The following is a 20439-nucleotide window of genomic DNA, read 5'->3' as shown; positions in this document are numbered from 1 at the left end:
ACATTTTAGTAGATATAATCAATTTTCAGGGGGGTCGAAACAGCAAGTTCTGCTGAGGCCAGCGGCAGGAGGGCGGCAGCCAGCGAACATTGCACCGTTTGTGATGGCTTTTCGTTATATAAGAAGGATGCTTTGATCTGGCCTCAAAAAAGAGTAGGGGGGATAAAAGCTGATTTGTGAAGAAAAACATCAAAGCCTCTTTTCGCTAAATGAGAACAATGAAGATCAAAACAGATTGCAACACCAACCTGAGCCTTTGAGCGTGTCCGTGTGGGCAGAGCGGGACAAACAGGGGAGAGAAAATGGCATAGTCATTAGTTCAGCTGCTGGACCACTGCAGGAGACCGGACAAACTCCAGCTCACAGCCCTCGGGGTCTGTGCCCTTCCCAGGAAAAGCTGGAGATGGATGCCGGGCCAGAATGTGACCCCAGTTTGAGGAAGCCCAAATGCCATTGGCCAACTCCAGCACCCTACTTCCCTCCCTTCCCATGGCCTGAATGTCGGAAACATGTCAGTGGAGTCTGGGGCAAGGCCCCGGCTGCCTCCCCTGACAGACCACCATCCGGGCAGAGATGGGGCACCAGAGGGGAACTCCCCTCGACATGAGCCAGCAGTCCTGATGTGAACTGGTCAGCTCCCTGGCTTCTGTACTGCTACCCAGGTGACTCCAAGATCCCACCACAGTGATCCATTGCTAGGAGGCTTAAGAGATGTCAGGGAGAGAGTCCCTGGAAGGCCAGCTTCAATCAAGCTCTGCGCCGGCCCCAACTTGGGTGCCCAGGCCCCTTCTCACTGCTGAGGAAGCAGAAATGCCTGACCCTCTCCCACTGGCCTAGGCTCCTGCTGGACTCATGCCCTCTCGGCAAACTCCGACAGACAGGAACAAATTGCTCCCCCAACCTGCATTCTCTTCTAGGATCACACCTAGAGCCCAGCACCAGGAATCCCCTTATTTCCCCCAATCACCCCCAACCTTACCTACATGACTTCCCCCAGCTAGAGGCCTTGATCCACCAAGCTCCAGAGAATGGATCTCACCCTTGACCCCACCAGCTAGAGAGCTTCTGGATCAAGTTGGGTTCTTCTTGGGTGCTGAATAAATATCTTTATACTACTACTACTGCTATAGCTATCACTAGTACTCCTATTGCTCTCACCACCAGCAGGGTCCAGAGGGGCTTGGACAGAATGGGTAAGTGTCCATGCAGCGTCACTGTGAGGAGTCAGGGATGGAGAGGAGAGAATCAGAGGTTTTGGATAGTCCATGCTGGGTTGCTGAGAGAGAGTCAGGGATGGAGAGGGGAGAGCTTTGGATGTTGAGTGGCCCATGCTAGATCACTTGGGGATAGTCAGAGAAGGAGAGGAGAGAGTCTAGAGTGTCGGATGGTCCCTCCCTGCCCCATGAGGGTAAGTGTCTTGGAGGATGAGCAGCACACAGTTTCTCCAAGTGTTCTAGTGCTGCTATTGGAGATGAGAGTTTGGGCCAGATGGGCCATGGGGCTGATCCAGGAATGGGGTGATTGATGGCCTTATATAATTAATCCTCTTTCTTGCATTGGAATTACTATTCGTCTCTCCTGCACACATGCACATGGACTTGCATGCAGGCACACACACTGGAGGAGGATGGGAGCTGGGACCGAGGTACTGACACCCAGCCTGCTCTCATGGGAAATGCAGAAGAAGAAAATGAGGAAAATGGCCCTCAGTCTGGTTCTTCCTTGGGACAATCCAATAAGATGCAGGATCAAGGAACAAGTTTTCTGACCCAATCAAATAGAGCCACTGAGCGAGCAATTGAGTGACTGGGACAGAGTTCGACCCGGCCAGAGATCAACCCAGCCTGAGATCTACCTGGACAGAGATCTACCCCGCTAGAGATCAATGACTTCAGGCTCTGGTGACAGGGGAAACAGGATGACTTATTTTAATGTCTGTCACCTCTGTAGACAGTAAGCTCTTTGTGGACAGGGATCACAACTACCAACTAGTATTGCACTCTTGCCAAGTATGGTGTTCTAAACTCAGGAAGTGCTCAATAAATATCATTGGTTGATTGATTGGATATCCAATAGTCCAGGAGAGGTGACATCCTCTCCAACGTCAAAGGAAACTAACAGCTGGATTTTGCCTCCCCGAAATGGTGGTGGGCAGAGAGGGGGCCAGAAGGACCAGGACTCTGCAGGCTGGGAGGGAGCAGGGCTGGTGTTTATAGAATCTGGAGGAGATGGCCTGGGTCAACACAGAATTACTGCTCCCCAGATCCCAACCCAACAGGGTGAGGGGCCCCATGAGGGCCCCTACTTGTGACGAAGAGGGACTGGGTCAGAACTAACTGCCGGAAACACGTCTTCTCCCAGCATGGGGTGAGCACAGGGAATTCGTCCTCACTGGGAGCTGTGCAGCTGGGAACACCAGCAGGCCCAGAGGGGTTGGAGAGACCCATGAATGGGTGGGAGCTATTTTTCCTAGTCCAGTAAACATACCTCCATACCTCAGACCACTGTGGACAGAATTACATGAAATCAAGAAATTGATTGTTACTCACTGCGTTTAATAACATAATGTAAATAACTCACAGAAATAGGTTTGTTCGTTTTTTGCTGGGACTTCATAATGTACAGTGCATCCTGCAAACTATATAATTTCAGTTACCATGGGGATAATGATTGAAACAAATTCCCAAAGTGCATTTTAAACGTGTAAATTGCATTTCTCCATGCGGTGAAATGGTATTTACTGCCTAATAAAGAGAAAAGGCATAAACGGAGGAACATCACTTCTTGAGATGCATGTGATCCTGAAATCACCAATGCCAGTCCAGTCCTGGAGGGTGCGGCTGGGACCCAGCCCTGGAGGGCCTAGGTGAGCTCCAAGTCCCAGGGGTTCTAGCAGGGCTACCAGCCCCTGCAGCTGTATATGGGATGTTGACCTCAGGAGGTCTTGACAGGCTCCCCGTCCCAGAGGGTCTAGATGAGCTCCTGGTCATGGAGGATATAGATAGGCTCCTGGCTCTAGAGGGTTTAGATAGGCTCCTGGCCCCAGCAAACCTAGATGTGCTCCCAGCCCTGGAAAATCTAGATGGGCTCTTTTCCCCAGAGGGTCTAGATGAACTCCCAGCTTCAGAGGATCTAGACAGGTTCTCAGCACCAGAGACACTACGTGGTCTCTTGGCCCTGAATAATCTAGTTGGGCTCCTGACCCCAGATGGTCTAAATGGGCTCTCAGTTCTTTAGAGTTTAGCTAAAGCTTAGAGTTTAGAGTTCAGCTGGGCCCTGGAGAATCTAGATGGGCTCCCAGCCTCAGAGGATCTAGAAAGTCTCCCAGCCCTGGAGGGTCTAGAGGGGCTCCCGGCACCAGAGAGTCTAGACAGATTCCCAGCCCTGGAGAGTTTAGATGTGCTCCTGCTCTGACAGGTCTGGATGTTCTCCCGGGCTGTGCATCAGCCTGATGTTGACCTGCTTTTGGCAGGCCTCCTAGCCAGCCAGCACATCACAGCATAACTCTGTGTCACATCCACTGTGGGAATTGCACGGGGCCAGAGCCCCATCTCCCCTGACAGCAAGTACCAGGAGGTGGTGCCTGGAACCACAGCAGTACCCACTCAAGGACTCGACTCAGGCAGGGTATGACCCAGGGGATAACCAGGTATCTGCCCAAGTCAGCCTCCAACCAGGACCAGGTATCCAACCAGGACCAGCCTCCAACCTGGACCAGGTATCTGCCCAAGTCAGCCTCCAACCAGCCTCTTCCCAACCCCCAACCAGCCCCTACCATCCCCTAAAAGCTCTTAACTGTCCCTAATGGCCCCAACAATTTCTATCAGTCCCTCCTTTTTTACGGTATTTGCTAAGCACTTACTATGTGTCAAGCTCTGTTCTAAATGCTGGTGTAGATCAGAGTGGACATGGTCTATGTCCCACATGGTGCTCACAGTCTGAATCCCCATTTTACAGATGAGGTAACTGAGGCACAGAGAAATGAAGCAACTTGTCCAAGTTCACACTGCACACAAGTGGCAGAGAATGAATGAGAACCCAGGTCTGCTTTCTACTAGGCCATGCTGCTTCTCACAATAGGTGGCCAAACTAGGGGTGTTGGAAGCTCCATGCTGGGTCACTGGGGGAGTCCGGGATGGCGAGGGAGGAGTTAGAGGTGCTGCATTGTTCATTCCTGACCATGGCGGGGCAGGGGGTGTCCAGGAGGGCAAGGCTTCTCATGCCACTGTGGGAGACAGAGTCCTGAGCTGCACGGAGTTGGGAGGCTGGGGTTGGTCCTCTCAGGGACTGCTGTTCTTCCTTGATCTGTTATCCCAGACTGAGAACTGTCTAAGGAGATGATGCAGCCTGGATCACAGTAGCATTTCTCTCTGGAATATCTAGCCATGTTTGACTCACATGAGCCCAGTCTAAATGGATAATCAGATCATTTTGATACAGAGCTCTTACAAATCAAGACAAGGCAAAATTCATTTTCTCTCATCTGGCTATTGATTTTCCCAGCGGCTGAGAGGAGACCCAAGTTGAGATTTCCGTGTTCTGCCCTAATCCTCTTTGGCTTCTCAACCCAATAGCAAATGAGGTTGAAACTGGTCTTCTCCGATGAGAGCTAATCTTGCCTTTGTACTCTCTGTCCAGAAAACATTTGCTGCTGAAGGCTTCACTTCATTCAAGGTCAAGGAACTGCATTCACTGTTTGGGTCTTTGAGGAAGTGAATGTTTAATTATCACAACATCTTTCTTCTTTAAAATTTCAGAATGTGTTTCCCCTGTCTGCTCCAGTATCTATGAAACTCCAATTAATTAGGTAGCATGGAAAAGAATTAATCTGACTTATTAAGAGAAAAGCTTAAATTGAAGCCATTGTAATGAATGAACATAAGTGCTGGAGGAATAATCCCCCCCAAGATCCATCTTTAAAGCCCCATGCAGTGCTTTCTCTCAGTCATTGTCACTGCTCCAGTGCCAGGCAAACGCAGTCTACTCACTACCTTCTGAGTTTCCCAAACCTGGCCTTAGGATAAGTGCTGATGAGCACCAAATGAATATGCTAAACACATGCTGACCATAAACGTCTATTTAATCTCTTTGTGAAATCAATTAACTGGTTCCTCAGCAAGCTCTAAGCTTTATTCTGCCTGGCAGCTCCACATCGTCCATCCAGAGCAAGTTTCTCTCTGGCACATGATGTCTGCCTCCCCATTAGAGTGTGAGCTCCCTGAGGGCAGGGATCTTGTGCCTGGCAGCTGGTGCACTTTTCCAAGATCTCAGTGTGGTACCTAGCCCCGAGGAGATACTCAATGAATCCTGAAGATGGATGGATGGAAGGATGGGTGGACGGATGGATTGACAGCTGGATTGGTGAGGGGTAAGACTGGGGCAATCTCCCAGACAGATTTCAGAAGCTGGTCTGAATCTCGCTTCTGAACAGGAATGTTTGGAAGTGAGAGGCTGTGGCTGCTGGGATGTTCATTACCTGCTCATCCACACTGAGATAGGGAAACACTTTCTCGATGAAATCTTGATGTAAGGCAAATTAAGCAAGTGTGGTTCCTCTCGACACAATCTTGGCTTGATGGGGCCTAACGACTATGACTGCAGGGCAGAACAACAACCTGAGGGGCCAGCCAGTAGAAACACATAGGGGTGGAGCTCTCTGGGAGGTGGCTCTAAGACACGCTGGGTGCTCAGAGCAACAACACAGCACATCACCTCTGCCTACTGATACCACGAGACATCACAAATCCATGGTCACTCCAAGACACACATCTCCTTACGACACCATGGAACATCATGTCTTTATAGTCACATCATGACAGACACCTCCTCCTACCGACACCATGATACATCACATCTTCATAGTCACACCGTGACACACATCTCCTCAGATCGACACCATGACACACCATGTCTCCACAGTAACACCTGACATACATCTCCTATAGACACGGTGACACATCATGTCTCCAAACTCACACCATACATATACGTCCTTCTGTCGACACCACAATACATCACGTCTCCATAGTCACACCATGACATACATCTCCTACTGGCATTGCAACCAACACTCCATGTCTCCATAGTCACACCTCACACACATCTCCTATCGACAGCGTGAAAATTCATGTCTCCACAATTACACCTGACATACATCTCCTCCTATCACCATCATGACACGTCATGAATCCATGGTCACACCATGACACACATCTCCACCTATTGGCACCGTGACACACCACATCCCCATAATGACACCCCAATCCGTTGTTTCACCATTTTCACCAGCTACCAGGTGAAGAGGCAGCCACAGGGAAAACTCTCCAATTATCTCTGGAGGAAAAACCCTGCTTTCAGCCAAAGAAATGGTATTCACACTCACAGTCATAGGGCATGGTGTGAGGGGCGAGAGTGTTACTCGATTCCTCTCCTTCATCCTGACCCTGGGTTCTAGACTATCCATCCCTGGAGATTACAGATTCTCGGTTCCTGTAGATTTAGGACTCTTTGTCCCTGGAATTTCCTGACAAAGGGATCATTTCTCTTGGCCCAGAATGTCGCCTCACTGCTCTGAGTCCCCGTCACTGGGGCTTCAGGGTCACGGGGACAATGGGGGAGATCCTAGCACCTGCTCCCTCCCTCCTCATCTCCATCTCCAGGAGCATGGGGCGGAATCCTCCAGGAAAAAGGGGATGGGATGATGCCAGTAACAACAAACTGTGAGCACATCAGAAAGTTTCTGACTGTTCCCACCAGGGTTGGCCTGACCAGTAGTGGAATGGGGCTCTAGGGCTGCTCCCTCCAGCAGAGACAGATGCTGCTTCTCTCATCTTTGGTTACTTATTTCTTACTGGACCTGCACATCCTTTCTCTCCTTGAAGATCTGTCACAACTCCCCACTCTTTCCAACAGGGAGTTTCTATGGGCCAGGCCTGGGCCCAATTCCCCTTTCCTGGGCTCAGTGCCCCAGCACACGGTGAGCTCTCATGAATGCAACCAATTGCCGGGAATAAGGTGACGATGATGAGAACAGTGAGAGGTATGAGTTGGGGAAGATGGTTCAGCAAGTTCTCAAAAGACCTGATCCAGGGCTCTTTCCCAGCAAGAGAAGACCCACATCCAAACACAGCTGGCCATGCAACAGGCAGGTCACAGTCTTGGCGCTGAGCTGAGAGGGCCCAACACTGGTGGCCATCTGGGAGGGCAAGTGGAGGGGTTCCCTGGAGGAGGCTGCAGCGGAAGAATGGGCCAGAGTTGCTGGCAAAGGTGGACTTGGGAGGGTGGACAGATGATCGTTACTGGTCAAGGCCAGATCTGGGAGACAGGTGGATGGGGGTCGCTGTTGAAGGCTGGACCTGGTTGGTTGTGCTGGGGATGCTGGCAGAAGCTGGGCCACAGAGGGTGGGAAGACAGGTGCTGTTGGTGGAGGCCACACCTGGGTGGGCAGCCAGACAGAGATTGGAGGGGATGAGTCCAGTCCACCCCGGTGGTAGCATAACTCCCGGTCTGACTAGGGCAGCCCAGGAGGGTGATAGACCACTTAAACCATGACAAGAGTCGCCTGATCCAATGAGAAGGGAGAGCATGAAGGTGGCAAAGCTCTGGCCACAGGCACATATCTCTCAGTGGAACAGCTGGAACAAGCTCGGGGGATTTCCAGGGGGCGGGGGGGCAGGTACAGCTGCAATGGGGAGATAAGTGGAGCCAAGGAGGAGTAAAGGTCTGTGCTTTCAGACATGGATAATCCCAGCGCCATAAATTTCAGGTCCCACTGTGGTGGAGCCCTGTTTCCAGCTGGACACCTTGCTTCCCTGCCAATGCTTGCTGTTTGTTCACACATTACAGGGAAATAATTAATAGATCAAAAAGAATCCTCAGCCGGCATGGTTTCTATTCTTCATTATCTCAGGATGCCTGACATCCAAGGCAGTAATGGGTGCTCCCTTAGTAATCCAACACTCCTCCGAGGAGAGGAAGTCATGGTCGCCATAAATCCCTGGTCTCCATGGCCACTCTCTTGCATCTCACGCTGGAAGAAGCAGCCCTACTTTCAGGAGCATTAGGGGATGGGGCACGGTTGAGGGGGAGGGTTTTGTCCCTTTCCTTCTGAAGAAATTGAATCAAATGGGCTCATCATCCATTAATCAATCAATAACTTCCATCCTCCTGTCTCTCCCCACTTCAGTCTACACTTCACTCTGCTGCCTGGATTATCTTTGTACAGAAACGCTCTGGGCATGTCACTCCCCTCCTTAAAAATCTCCAGTGGTTTCCTATCAACCTTCGAATCAAGCAAAAACTCCTCACTCTCGGCTTCAAGACTCGCCATCACCTTGCCCCCTCCTACCTCACCTCCCTTCTCTCCTTCTACAGCCCAGCCTGCACACTCCACTCCTCTGCCACTAACCTCCTTACTGTGCCTTCTTCTCACCTGTCCTGCTGTTAACCCCTGACCCACGTCCTACCCGCATTCTACCTCTGGCCTGGAATGCCCTCCCTCCACACATCCACCAAACTATCTCTCTTCATCCCTTCAAAGCCCCACTGAGCTCACCTCCTCCAGGAGGCCTTCCATGACTGAGTCCCCCCTTTTTCCTCTCCTCCTCTTCCTCCCCTTCCCATCATCCCCCCATGCTACTCCCTTCCCCTTCCCCACAGCACTTGTATATATTTGTACATATTTATTACTGTATTAATTTTATTTGTACATATTTATTACTCTATTTTATTAATGATGTGTATATAACTATAATTCGATTTATTCTGATGGTATTGACGCCTCTCTACTTGTTTTGTTCTGTTATCTGTCTCGCCCTTCTAGACTGTGAGCCCATTGTTGGGTAGGGACTGTCTCTATACATTGCCAATTTGTACTTCCCAAGCACTTAGTACGGTGCTCTGAAACAGTAAGCGCCCAATAAATGTGATTAAATGAATAACTCCCAGTACCCCAAGCCATCCCTAGCACTAATAGATTGATTTAATAATAATAATGGCATTTATTAAGAACTTACTATGTGCAAAGCACTGTTCTAAGCGCTGGGGAGGTTACAAGGTGATCATTTTGTCTCACGTGGGGCTCACAGTCTTAATCCCCATTTTACAGATGAGGTAACTGAGGCACAGAGAAGTTAAGTGATTTGCCCAAAGTCACACAGTTGGCAATTGGCAGAGCCAGGATTTGAACCCATGACCTCTAACTCCAAAGCCCGGTCTCTTTCCACTGAGCCACGCTGCTTCTCCCCATCCCCAGAACTTGAGCACCTGTGTGTATTCAATGGGCAGTCAACTCTGCTTGCCCCCTTCAGCCTTGCCTCATTAATTTCCTGCTTTTATTCATTCATTCATTCAATCATATTTATTGAGCTCTTAATTTGTGCAGAGCACTGTACGAACCACTTGGAAAGTACAATTCAGCAATAAAGAGAGACAATCCCTGCCCACAAGGGCTTACAGTCTCCTCAGTGCCAATCTACTCATTGCATTTTGTTATTTCCACTCTCGCTGTCGTCCTTTTGCCCACATCCTCCCTCTGCCTGGAACTCCCTCCCCCTTCACGTACAACAGACCAGCACTTTCCCCACCTTCAAAGCTCTACTAAAATCACAACTTCTCCAAGAGGCCTTCCCTGACTAAAGCTTTATTTCCCCTACTCCCCCTCCCTTCTGCATTACCCACATACTAGGATCTGTCCCCTTTAAATACTTTTTTTTATAATGGCATTTATTAAGCATTTACTATGTGCAAAGCACTGTTCTAAGCACTGATATTAACCCCACTCTCAGCCCCAGAGCACTCATGTACATATCTGTAATTTATTTTAATGACTGTCTCCCCTTCTAGACTGCAAGATCTTTGTGGACAAGGGACGTGCCTCTCCCAAGCACTTAGTACAGTACCTTATACACAGTAAGTACTCAAATGCCACTGATTGAGTGATTGATTGAAACCCTTCCTGTCATGGGTTTGCCCGGTGATTTACTAGCAAACCAGAGGGGTTTGGCAGCCTTCCCCACCCAGTCCACCACAACACCGCATCTGACCCCAAGGGATGTGGCCACTAGAGAGAAGGGAATGGGATTTTCTGGGATTTTGGGGAAGAGGAGGTCCTGACAGAGCAGCTGCAATGCCAGGAGATCAGGAGACATCATTACTACTTTCATTATCAAAGACAGGTATATTTTCTGAGCAGATAGCAGGCTGGAGGAGGAGGAGGAGGGGGAGGAAAAACAGGAGGAGAGCAGACACGTGGACCTGTAGGGCTCCAGCACCCCCATATGACGGGGGACCTGGTCTTGGATTCTGCAGGGTGACACAAAAGAAGGCCCTCGCATCTTGGTGAAGTCCTCAGGGCAGCCACATGTGTGCCCAGGCTGTCACATCTGGGTCACTGGTGGGCTGATGACCCAGAGTAGGTGGGCTGACACCAGGACCCTCATCACAGCTATCGAATGGTCACTGTATTCATCATAATCATCATCAGCAGCAGCATTTACTGGGCACCTTCCATGTGCAGAGCACTGCACCGGATACCTCCTGGGTGTAGGACTCTGTTCTGAGCACTGCCCAGAGTTGGAACTCCCTGGTTTAGGAGGCCACCCTCCAAGGAGGAGCTGCCACTGTGAATTTCCCTACTGAGCTGTTGGGATCATGCCAGCTCCCCTGGGATCTCGCCAGATCCTACAAGAATCAGCCCTGGCCTCTCTGAACACAGAACCCCAGAAATCCAGAATAAACCCCATCACCACTTGCTTAATAATATCTTTGGAATACTCTGGGCCCCAGTTCCCAGATCTCTGGTCCCTCAGGGCCCAATCTGCTCTCCTGAGGGTCCCCATCGCCCTGGTGGCACACCTGGTGATTGTTGTGTTGGCAGCAGCCATGGTGGACCCTGGTGGACAGTGGAGGCAGCTGGGTAAAGGGAGCTTCCGGCTATGGGTTTTGTGTTTAGATTCCTGCTAAACTGCTCCCTTGGCTGACTTCTATCCGGACTCTCACTGATTTCTTGGGTGATTTCCTTTCCATCTGCCTGAACGTCCACCTGCCTTCTTGCCTACCTTCCGTCTTCATCTCTAGCTGTCTGTGCCTACCTGCCTGCTTGTCTATCTCTGTGTGTGTCTGTCTACCTGTCTGTCAAGACTGCAGCATAGCTGTCTGAAGTGTCTCCCAAACTCCAGTATCCAAACTCCAATATATCTTGCCTGGGGAGCCTTGGTGCTTTGGTCTCCATCAACAGCACAGACAGCCAGCCGGGATGACAAACAGCTGGACAGATAGATAGCGAGTGACAGGTGTCGGTATGGCAGCCACCCACCCTCCCACCCAACACGGGCTGCTTCCCCCGGCAGCCCAGCTGGTGGTGGCTCTGAGCACGTCTGGGCTGACACCAGGATTTGCATTTCTCGACTGTGGAACGGGTCCAAATGGCTATTGATTTCTCTGATAGGTTTCCTAATGAATATCTATCACTCCCCTGGCTGTCCCAGTGCTTTGGCTGCAAGGGGGGCGGGGGGGGGGGGGGAGCATGCACCTTGTCAGCCAGCAGTCAGCTAAGGGGGAGGATGGGAAAGAACAGGAGGGAATGGAAGTGTAGGAGCAGGCAGAAGAGGAGAAGGAGGAGGAGGACAAGCAATTCCTGGTGCCACCTCCTTCCCAAAGAGAGAGATAGAGAGAGAGACAAGCTTGGGTAGGTGGGTTGGAATAAGGCCCCATTTGCTCCCCCAGACCTCAAAAACTGAGAAATTCACAGCCCCTGCTCCAAACTGTCTATTCAGGAATCCGAGCTGACTGATCGTCATCAGAAGAGAAGGGCCAGGCCTTAGACTGGGCACCAGAGGGTGAGTGATTTTCACTCTGACCTTAAACAACCTTAACCTTTCAGAGGATGTTTTCATCAGATGCTGGTAGCTAAGGAGCGACATACCAGTGACAGCTTACTGAGTGCAGAGTGCTAAAGTGGGCTCCTACTGAGTGCAGAGCACCATACTTGGCATACCCTAGGTGTAGAGCAGTGCACTGAGTTCCTGCTGGGTGCAGAGCCCTATACTGTGTGCCTGAGTGCAGAACACTGAACTAGGTATGTACTTTGTGGAGAGCACTGGACTGGGTAGCTACAGTGAGCAGAGCATTGTACGAGGCACATACTTCATGTGGAATGCTGTACTGAGCACCTATTGTGTCCGGGGCATTGTTCTAGGCACACACTTTGAGCAGAGTGCACCCACTAAATCCTCCGTCTCTGCTCTTGGGAAACCCACCACCCAACAAATGAGAGCACAGGTACATTGATGCGATGGGAAAAATGAAAGGAGATGATTCACTGAATCGCTAATTAACAATGGACATGCTCTCCCTGCCTCCCTCTGACCAGCCCCGGCTCCGCACCCCAGGAGCCCTCACCAGTTGCCAACGGTTTTCAAGGACACGGAGGGGGCCTGTGGCCAGGGAGAATGGCCTCCCCAGCCAATCCCTGGGCCCTTCCTTAGAGAACAGTGCCAAGTAGGCCCAAGGTGGGAGCCCACCCAAAGGGAGTTGTTCATCGCCTGCTCTGTCATCTGAGGGTGCTCCAGGATACAAGCACTTGCTGGTTCTATGTTGCCTGTGTGTCTACGGTTTGCTATTCCATGTGTCCATGCACCTTGTCAGCCAGCACAGTTCTGTGTATAGCTGGAGCATTGGGCAAGCTGAAAAACCTTCTGGCAGGATTTTCCTCATAATTACCACCAGTCCAGACATGGTTAAATTTTAAATCTCGGTCATTTATTCAGACAACAAAAATTTAGCCTCTTCAGCACACTAATGAAAACTTGATGTGAGCTATAATTAATTGGAAAGTTCTTGAAACATACAATTTTGCCTAATGAGAAGTGACAATTCTCCCGGTTTCTTGATGAAGAGCGACCTTTGACCCGGTGGCTCAGAACGCATCTTCGAAGCCAAACGGCTACCCCTTCTAGCGGGTGAATGGGGGGCCTCGGCCATGGGGTCCGGGGAGTCCGACAAAAACACGATGACGAGGGTCTTTCACAGACACCCCGCGAGAAGCTTGTCTCTGAGGAGGCCTGGGAAGCACTCCACTGTGCAAGTGGCCCCAGGAAACTCCCTGGGACACTCCAGCTGCTGTCTGTGGGGCATGTGCAGGGACGCAAGGCACTGAATGTGGGAACACTCTGGGGGTGGCAAGAGACCACTCCAGGGGCGTAGGCATGTGCAGAGACTCAAGGCACACAGCATGGGGACATATAGGGGATGCATGTGCAGGGATGCAGGGTGTCCAGTTTGAGGAAATTCTGAGGGGCATGTGCAGGGACAGAGGGGCACAGGGCAATGGAATAGGGACATTTAGGGGAAACATGTGCAGGAGCACAGGGTGCATGATGTGGAAAAACTCTGGGAGGGCATGTGTAGGGATGGAGGGATGCAGTGTCAACACCACTCCAGAGGTGAGGCTCATGCAGAGATATATAGGGACGTAAGGCACAAAATGCAAGGACTCTCTGATGGCAGGGCACGGTGGGGGGGGGGGGGGGCACATGAAGGGTCACAGGATGCAGGGGAGCTTCAGGAGGTGGAGGTGGGGAGGGCAGGCTTCCTTTGCTATTTTGGGAGGTGGGGTATTTCCATTAAAGGGACGCTTGGCTGCTCTGTCTCCTGCTGCTCTCTTCCCTCTGACTCCAACCCTCCTCTCTGACCCCACAGCTTTGCCTCTGAAACACCCTGCCACAATGTTGCAAGCTCTTGTTGCTCACTCACAGCATAGAAAAATAGATCCAGAATAGAGGAGGATGTGGGGGGAGTGAGGAGATGGGTAGAGGAGCCAACTCTGGGCCCAGAAGGGCATAGGAGGGCTCCAGAAATGGGGAGGACCAGGCTAGGATGGTCAGGGTGCAGTTACTTCTTCTCAGAAAAATTCCCTAAATTTGTTCCTCTGACATGGAATAAACCAGGAACACTGTACTCTTGTGACCTCTAAGATGGGAAGGCTCAGGAAGAGAGGGAGGGGAAGAACACAGATGCCATCTGGGAGATGGAAGGCGAGCTTTCTGAAGCAGGTGGGACTCCAGTGGGGTCTCGTAGCTGCCACTTGGGATCAAGAGAACAGACAACTAGTGACCTAAAATAAAAGCCCAAAGGCCCTTTCTCGGACAAATTTGGAAGGTAGTTTTCACAAGATTCCAAGTCAACCAACCGACCACTGAAAAACTCCAATAGGATCAGTGTTGAAGTAGGAGTTGGTTGGCAGGAGTTAGGGTCCGGATCACCACTGGAGTTAGGATTGGGAGCTGGAGGGCCAGCACTGATGTTCTCGTCTGGATCAGGACCCAGGCCAGGAACAGGGACAGGTGTGAGGGTTATATTTGGGACTGAGGTTATGGAAGGGATTCCTTATTTGCTCTGTTGGAGGCTGGAATGTCAAAGCTCCAGCACTAATTTATCTCAGATTATCCTTTCATCATTTTGTTTTTGCCAATTGAGTTCTCGGCCAAATGCCTAACACTTGAGTGTCCTTTTCTGGGTAAGCACACAGCTGACATCCGCCCACATCCCACGCTTGGAGAAGGGCATGTGGGCAGGGAGAGTCTCAGTTCCAGGCAGGTCAGATGTTCCACACGGATCCACTCCTGAGAGTGGGGGAAGGCTGAACAAAGCCCGGTGGATAGAAAGACCTTAGGCAGAAAGCAGGCCCAGGACAGTCCTGCTGGCCCCCACTCTGGAGACAGGATCTCCCCATCTGGCCCTGTCCCCCCAAGATCAATGCCCCACTATCCAGGCCCACCACACCCCGGGACACCTCGTCCAGCCAAGTCCAGCTGAGGCTGGGTCCTACCTGTCCCCAAATCTCTCCTCGAGTCCAGTCCACTGCAAGTCCTGAAGGGTTGTGGCCATCCTCTGCTGTCCCTGAGCTCAGAATGGGTAGACTGAGTGAATGGAGGGGTGGGATCCTGCTTTCTGGGGGCAAGGAATGTGTCAAGGCCCAAGGACTGACCTGTGAATTCATTCCCAGTTCATAACGGTGCATGTCTATCCCACATTTCTCTAGCCTCGCACACTTAGCCACAGCAGACACGTCGGTTCATCTCGGTGCCTCTCCTAAGACTGTAAGCTCCCAAGGGCAGGCATCCCATATTACACAGCTTCTGTCTCTTCCCCAACATCTAGAACAGTGCCCAGCCCATGAAGTGCCCAGCCCAATAAATGCCCAGCCCAGCAGTTACCCTGTCCATCAAGTGGGCTCCTGGTTCAGTGCTGTGTCCTCAGTAGGGGCCCACTCAATGCCGACACCAGTGATGATGGCAATGGTGATGGCAATGGTGAAGCTGGTGATAATGGTGATGTCAGGGATAATGGTGATGGTGATAGCAATGGTGATGTCAGTGATAATGATGGTGAAATCAATGGTGATGATGGTGAGCAGGGATAAGGCTCTGGCCCTTAAGTTTTTAGGTGGTTGGGTTCAGGATTTGGAAAGTTTGGAGAGGAAGAGAGAAAAATTCTGGTCAAAATCCTGCAGGAGCAACACATTGCCCAAACCACTGAATCCTCCAAGAAATTCCTTCCCTCTTCTGACTGTCAAACAGGGCTAGCCAATTGGCTGAGGGATTGTGAGAAAGGGCTGCCTGGGGCCTGTCTAGAAAGCTGAGGAAGGGCTGAGCTGGGTTCCCTTTGGTCTCACCATTCTCCTGCCAATCTCTCCAACAACTCTCCCATCCTGCCACTCGCGACTCTGGGCCATGCTCTGTACTACAGCTCTGGGCCCTCAGCTCTTCAATCCTCAGCTCCCCTAGCCCTCACTCTCATTACACCTCAGTTTTGGATTCCAGTCCTCCACCTTCTGCTTCCGCTTTTCCGACCGGCCTTACTCTCCCAGCGGTCACCTGTGATCTGGCCATGACATGCAGTCTAGCTGTTCCATGCTCTTCTACCAGCTGCAACTCACAGTCTGGCTGAGCCAAGCGGTCTGAATGTGCCATGTGGTCTGACCATGCCAAACCATCTAGCTGGGCCATGCAGTGCCTCCATTATGCCCTGTCATCTGAAAATGACATGCCATCCAGCTGTGCCACAATGCCTGGCTGTGTCATGCAGTCTGGCTGTGTCACCTAGCCTGGCTATGCCATATAGTCATGCTATGTTATGCTTCAAGCTGTGCCATATGGTCTGGCCATGTCACAGCCGTCTAACTGTGCCATGCTGTACCATGTGGACTGGCTGTGCCACATGATCTGGCCATGCCACACCATCTAGCTGTGCCATGCTGTACTACGTAGTCTGGCTGTGTCACACAGTCTTTTCATGCCACGCATTCTGGCCATGCCATGCCATCTATCTGTGTCACATGGTCTAGCCATGCCGTACCAGATAGTGTGTGATCTGCTGGACCTCTTGCTGTACCACAAGATCTGGCTGCATCACAAAGGCTACTACACATTCAAACCCCTCCGGGGGCCACACATGCATGAGGAAACCCACTGACTCAGTGCCGAGGGGTGGGCAGACACGACCTCAGTTTCCACCTCTGCGCCTTTTGGGAGTAGGCCACCCGGATGCTGAGGTGGAAGACGATGTAGACCCCTCCGCCCACACGTGTCTCCTCCCAACCCCTCCATCCAGGCGTCACCCCAACGCTGCTGTACCTGGTTTCTGAGGTCCAGCATGGGGCATGGGCGGCCTCCATCGTGGGGCTTCTCCTTCAACCAGCGAGAGCGAGTTCTCACGCCCACACCACAGGGGACACTGCAGGGTCCCCAGGCTGACCAGTCACTCAGCCTGCAGTCAAACGGGCAGGGGATGGTGCACGCTTCCTCCACGTAACCTGCGGTGGAGAGGAAAGTGGACTGAGTCACTGTAGGGAGGGAGGCTGTCTGAGTCGCAGTGGCCACACTCACCAGCTGTGAGTCCGCGGGCCCCCTGCAAATGCACACAAGAGACTTCCAGCCTGGGCAGAAGGACAGTCCACCTCCTTCATGGCCGCTGGACAAGAGGTGGAAATCCTGGCCCTCCATCTGGGCCTCCACCCAATGGCTGCTCCCCAAATCCTTCCACCCACACCAGGGCCAACACCCCCACTGGAGCTGGACAGGGTCACAGCAGACAACGAAACACGTCTTCCCAAACAGGAAATCCATCCCAACAGGGAGCTGTGTGGCTGGAAACACCAGCAGATCTGCTGGGTTTAGAAGGGGCCGTGGATCATCATCATCATCAATCGTATTTATTGAGCGCTTACTATGTGCAGAGCACTGTACTAAGCGCTTGGGAAATACAAATTGGCAACACATAGAGACAGTCCCTACCCAACAGTGGGCTCACAGTCTAAAAGGGGGAGACAGAGAACAAAACCAAACATACCAACAAAACAAAATAAATAGAATAGATATGTACAAGTAAAATAAATACATAAATAGAGTAATAAATATGTACAAACATATATACATATATACAGGTGCTGTGGGGAAGGGAAGGAGGTAAGATGGGGGGGTTGGGGAGGGGGACGAGGGGGAGAGGAAGGAAGGGACTCAGTCTGGGAAGGCCTCCTGGAGGAGGTGAGCTGTCAGAATGGCATGGTGTCCATCATACAGCAGGGGCAGCTCATAGCCCACGTGCCTGTGGTCCCCACCGAAGCCCCTCTCCACCCCCTTTACCAGGGAAACATTCCCACCTCTACACAGGATGTCTCTGGAGCCGGGCACTCTCCTGGACTGGAAATTCTGATCCTATGAGCAAGACAGCCCCCATTGGCTTTCTGGACTGGTTGTCCACCCGTCTGCCTGCCTGGCTCTGGGAAGGGCAGAGGATTGAAGAGCCTCTATTGAAGCTGCTATATTCATGAGCCAGGAACAAGTCGCAGGCAGAACTGCCCTCCTGATGCTCCATTCGGTGATGTTATCGACCGACCCCCAGTGCGGGGGAAGAATTATCCCCAGCTACTGCCAGGGAGACCGAGCCTTGTTTTCAGGCCTTAGCAGGAAAGGTGGGGGGAAGCCACTTCCAGATTCTACAACTTTCATTTCCCAAAGGACTGGGGTCACTCTAGGGGCAGGGATAGGTCAACCTGAAGATAGCTTCAAATCAAATTGAGAAACTGAAAACCATTCACATTATTGTCAAAGAGCTTAGGTCTTTATTGGAAATGTTCAAGTCTTCGAGTCTCAGTTTCCTTCTGAGGGGGAGAGGAAATGTGTCAAATATTCAGTTGGATTGAAAAATCCATTTGACTGTCAAAGTGTCAAAAGCAGGGATTGGGTATTTTACTCGTTTTTTTACTTAATAATAATTAATACTTAATAATGATAATGTTGATATTTGTTAGGCACTTACTATGAACCAAGAACTGTAATAAGCTCTGGGGTTGTAGACGCAGATCCAACACAATCTCACATGGGGCTCCCAGCCTAAGTGGGAGGGAGTAACAGTGCTGTGCATTTAGTGGGCTCTCAGTAAATACCATGGATTGATTGATTGATTGAGGATAGGCATAAGGTCATATTTCAGGAAATAATCACCAAATGGGTATCATTGCCTTCAAATAGCTTACAGGATTAAAGAGATGGGAAATAGGGCAGCCAACTGAACCCCGAATGATCCCTGAATGGTTCAGAGGGTCGAACCGAGAGCCTGAGGCTGGAGGCAGCAGCCTTCAGGCTGGAGGAGTGGGATGTGCTGCCAGGGAGTTTCTAGTTGGTGCCTGTTACTGGGAGGGAACCCAGGAGGACTTTAGGACCTTGCAGGCACCACCAGGTGTCCAAGTTCTCTTCCAGTGACCCCAGGATTGACCAGGAGTACTCTGGCAGGGAACAGGCTGGGCCTCCCAAACAGCCAGGCTCAGGCTCACATTCTTGCAATGAAGCAGGGACTGCATGTGTGTGTGTGGTGCATATGTGTGCGTGTGTGTTTGTGTGTGCACGCTCTCAATAAATACTACAATCACTGCTGCACTGTTACGTGCAAGCAGTAGGGGGAACCAAGTATCAAGATTCCTTGGTCTTTTCTCACCTGGCTGGACACCCTGCCTCATCAACCATAGGGGCAAATGACTGGGACATATAGACCAACAGGAACAGATTCTGGGGATAAAGAGCATTTAATCTATTGACTAAAACAAAAACTCAGCTCTCTCATATCCCTCGGCCAACTAACCTCTAACAACTGCACACCCCTGCTTCTTACACCATTTCACAAGGGGAATTCCTACTGCAGAAACTACCATTTCTGAGCTCCCTGCTAGTTGGATCAGACACTTTCAAAGGGTGCCTTGAAACAGCAAATAATAGCCCATTGTTCTCTATCACATAGAAGCTGATCAATAAGCAGTTAAAGAGACATAATTGCAAACAGTGGAGGCATTTTTCACAGCAAACTCTTTCTCTTCTGTGGTGATGTCTAACTCATGCATACAAAGGCTGAACTGATCTCTTTATGGGAGCCAGAAAGTTGAGGGGGGGAGGGGGTTGTAAGGAGGAAAGACAATAGAGGGAAGGGAATGGGGGGAGAGGGGAAGAGAGGGAGGGAAGAAGATGAGCTGGGAGGGAAGGAGACAAACTAGGTGGGAGGGAAGCGGGGAAAGATATGTTGGGTGGGAGGGAAGGGAGGCGATGAGGTGGGTGGGGGAGACGGGGAGAGAGAGACTAGCTGGGTGGGAAAGAAGGAGGGAGGTGAGGGGAGGGAGACAAGCTAGGCAGTGAGGAGGAAAGGTATCTTCACAGACTGGGCCATAGACTTAGTTCAGGCACAGATCTGACAGCTGGCATCCCTGTCTACCCCCGGGATGGTGCCCTACCCTGACAGGCAGCTTTCCCGTGGCTGCACTAACAGAGACTCTCGCTTGCTCCGTCACTGACTCTTTGGGCCAATTCCACAAAACTGCCAGCAACACATGATGAGCCCAGAAGTTGGGGTTAAGTGGGTTCTGAGCAGCCGGTCTCTGGGGTTCTGACATGTGCAGGCTCAGCCAGAATGAAGCAGTGCCCACCTCTGCTACCAGATCACAAGGCCCAGATCACAGCTGGTCCCTCAGCTACCGGCAGCCCCCCAAGTCTCCACTCCAGCTGAGATGGGGGAAGAGGAGTGTGACAGGAAATGACTGAAGATATAGGGTGAGGTAGGCACATCAGAGGGGTGCAGGGGACCACGGATGGTGGGAAGAGAGGGAAACGGTTTCAGATTTCTTAACTCCGTCGACAAAGGGGCTGCTTCGACAAAGGGGCTGCTTGGAGAGTTAAGATTTGGTGCACACTTTCGACAAGTGTCAGAACAGCAATTGATGGACACCCCCCCACACACCCCACCCCTCCCAGTCCCTCTGATGCCAGCCCCACCCAGGACCCTGATGCCACCACTCCAACCCAAACAGCCGGTGACATTTGGGATAGAACCATACCTAAGCCCAATTCCCTCACCCTATTGCTTCCCTGCATGGGCCCAGAGCCCAGGCACTGCTGG

At 51.3% G+C, this 20439-nt stretch overlaps 1 protein-coding gene across 1 annotated transcript in view; it reads right to left on the bottom strand.

The window, feature by feature from the left end:
* Positions 1–20439, bottom strand: part of THSD7B (thrombospondin type 1 domain containing 7B) — a 134564-nt gene that overhangs the window by 21280 nt on the left and 92845 nt on the right. Inside the window, exons 14-15 of the mRNA XM_038751316.1 lie at positions 16635–16813; positions 249–254 (exon numbers count right to left, since the gene is read on the bottom strand). Of these exons, the coding sequence (XP_038607244.1) occupies positions 249–254; positions 16635–16813 (185 nt within the window). The remainder of the gene's footprint in view (positions 1–248; positions 255–16634; positions 16814–20439) is intronic.

The sequence above is a fragment of the Tachyglossus aculeatus genome, chromosome 9 (genome assembly GCF_015852505.1).
Source record: "Tachyglossus aculeatus isolate mTacAcu1 chromosome 9, mTacAcu1.pri, whole genome shotgun sequence".
NCBI classification, from domain to species: Eukaryota; Metazoa; Chordata; class Mammalia; order Monotremata; family Tachyglossidae; genus Tachyglossus; species Tachyglossus aculeatus.
The sequence above is the reverse complement of the archived record's forward strand: the minus strand, read 5'-3'. Positions and strand labels throughout refer to the sequence as shown.